Genomic DNA, 2,369 nt, shown 5'->3' with positions numbered 1-2,369 from the left:
GAATTTCCAACACCAACAACACAAAAAAACGTAAGACAATTTCTTGGGAAAATAAACTTCTACAACGAATACATACCAAGAAGCTCGATATTACTAGATCCTCTACATAAACTATTACGGAAAAACGAAAAATTTACATGGACAGATGACTGTGAAAAAGCATTTACGAAAATCAAACAACTATTATGTTCTCAACCAGTGCTGGAAATTTTCGATAGAGACCTGCCTATAAAAATATACACAGATGCGTCGCTGGAAGGTATAGGCGCGGTGTTGAAACAAACACAAGATAATGGCAACGAAAAACCAGTCGCCTATTTTTCAAAAAAAATTAAATGAGGCACAGAAAAAGAAAAAGGCAATCTATTTAGAGTGTTTGGCTATTAAGGAAGCAGTGAAGTACTGGCAACACTGGCTAATAGGGAGACATTTCGAGGTATATTCTGACCACAAACCACTAGAAAAAATGAACATAAAAGCAAGAACAGACGAGGAATTAGGCGATTTAACATATTACCTATCCCAATATGACTTCACGATTAAGTATGTTCCCGGGAAAAATAACATAGAAGCAGACTGCCTGAGCAGAAACCCTGTACTGGAGCCAGAAACAAACAACGAAGAAACACTAAGGATAGTGAATTTGATAAAAATAGAAGAAATAGAACTAGATCAGAGGGAAAATGAAAGAATAGAAAAGCTAAAAGGTAAAATAATAAAAAAGGATGGAATATTATACAAAATAATTAGAAACAAAAAAAAGATTATTTTATCAGAGAAGGCTAGCGTAAAATTAATAAAAGAAGTCCACTCGGATTGGTGCCATATGGGCATAAGACAAATGACGAGCAAAATCTGTCCATACTACACCGCTAGAAATCTAACAGGGAATATTAGGAAAATATGTAAAGAATGCGAGGTATGTATAAAAAATAAAACAAGAGGCCAAAATAAATTCGGTAGGATGTCACAATTGGGACCAGCAACTCAACCATTTGAGATAATGTCGATCGATACAATTGGAGGATTCGGCAGCACCAGATCGACAAAAAAATATTTGCACCTACTAGTCGACCACTTCACGAGATACGCCTACATTGCCACATCAAGAACGCAAAACGCCACGGACTTCATAAAACTGGTAACAGATATAATAAAATCAGAAAAAGTTAAAACAGTTCTCACAGACCAATATCCAGGTATAAACTCGAAAGAATTCAAGGAATTTCTAAGAGAAAATAACGTTAAACTAATCTTTACAGCGGTGAATGCACCATTTTCAAACGGTCTGAATGAAAGACTGAATCAGACATTAGTAAATAAAATCCGATGTAAAATAAACGAAGGAGAAAGGGGAAGAAAAGCTTGGACAACCATCGCTAGAGAATGCGTAAAAAGATATAACGAGACGGAACATACAGTCACCGGCTTCTCACCAAGATACCTGTTAGATGGCACAGACACGAGTATTTTGCCACAAGAAATAAAAGATAAAAACATGAAGAAAGAAAGCTGGGAGAAAAATAGGCAATTAGCTCTGGATAGAACAAAAAGATCTCATGAGTACAACAAACGAATATTTGATAAAACCAGGAAACACCATGAATTCAACGAGGGAGATATGGTCTACATAGAAAACGGAAACAAACTCAATAGAAAAAAACTAGATGAACTGAGAATTGGACCGTTTAAAATAGAAAACAAGATATCGAATTCAATTTACACAATTAAAACTGCAAGAAGAAACCAAGACACGAGTATTTTCCACGTTACAAAACTGCTTCCGGCGGCGGACGAAGATAATGGTCGAAAATCCCAGGTATTTTCACCCTAGGAGGGGAGATGTAAAGAAACGCTTTCTTTAACTTAAATTGGGCGCGCCACGCATGCTCCACGCGCCTCTATTATGATTCGCCAAATGTCATAACAACACAATATGGGTAGGAAGACCGATGAGCGAGAGAAAAGAGAGGGACGGAGAGTAGCACTGAGTAGAAGAAGCACACGTGCAAAATAAATGTTAGAAAAAGAGACTGATTTGATTTCAATAAGTAATTTGATAACTAATATTAGTGAATTGGCTTGTAATTGTCGTTTCTCTGTTTTTCAGGTAAGCTTACTGTAAATAATTGTAAATAATAGTATAAATCGCAACAGGTGTCGCGAATAAAATACCACTCTGTTTTTCAGTGAAACAAATTCAAGCAATCATTTATCACCTCTCTATATCTGCGGAAAAAAAACATCTTACATACATATATATGTATGTGCATGTACATGGTGAGCTAATTTAATAGTTTCTTACAAAAAAAATAATTTTTAGGATTTTCATACAAAATAATAAATAATTTTTAGGATTTCGTAAATAG

General features: G+C 35.3%; 1 protein-coding gene across 1 annotated transcript; it reads left to right on the top strand.

Moving 5' to 3' along the window:
* Window positions 1-964: 964 nt before the first annotated feature.
* LOC146721732 (uncharacterized) lies at window positions 965-1,834 on the top strand. The gene has a single exon (XM_085486345.1). The coding sequence runs from the start codon at window positions 965-967 to the stop codon at window positions 1,832-1,834; it is 870 nt and encodes a 289-aa protein (XP_085342471.1).
* The last annotated feature ends 535 nt before the right edge of the window (window positions 1,835-2,369 follow it).

Source organism: Nylanderia fulva, unplaced genomic scaffold, assembly GCF_048542155.1.
Source record: "Nylanderia fulva isolate GAGA-0341 unplaced genomic scaffold, ASM4854215v1 Scaffold422, whole genome shotgun sequence".
Classification (NCBI taxonomy): domain Eukaryota; kingdom Metazoa; phylum Arthropoda; class Insecta; order Hymenoptera; family Formicidae; genus Nylanderia; species Nylanderia fulva.
Note: the sequence above shows the minus strand (reverse complement) of the source record. Positions and strands in the feature narration are given on the sequence as shown.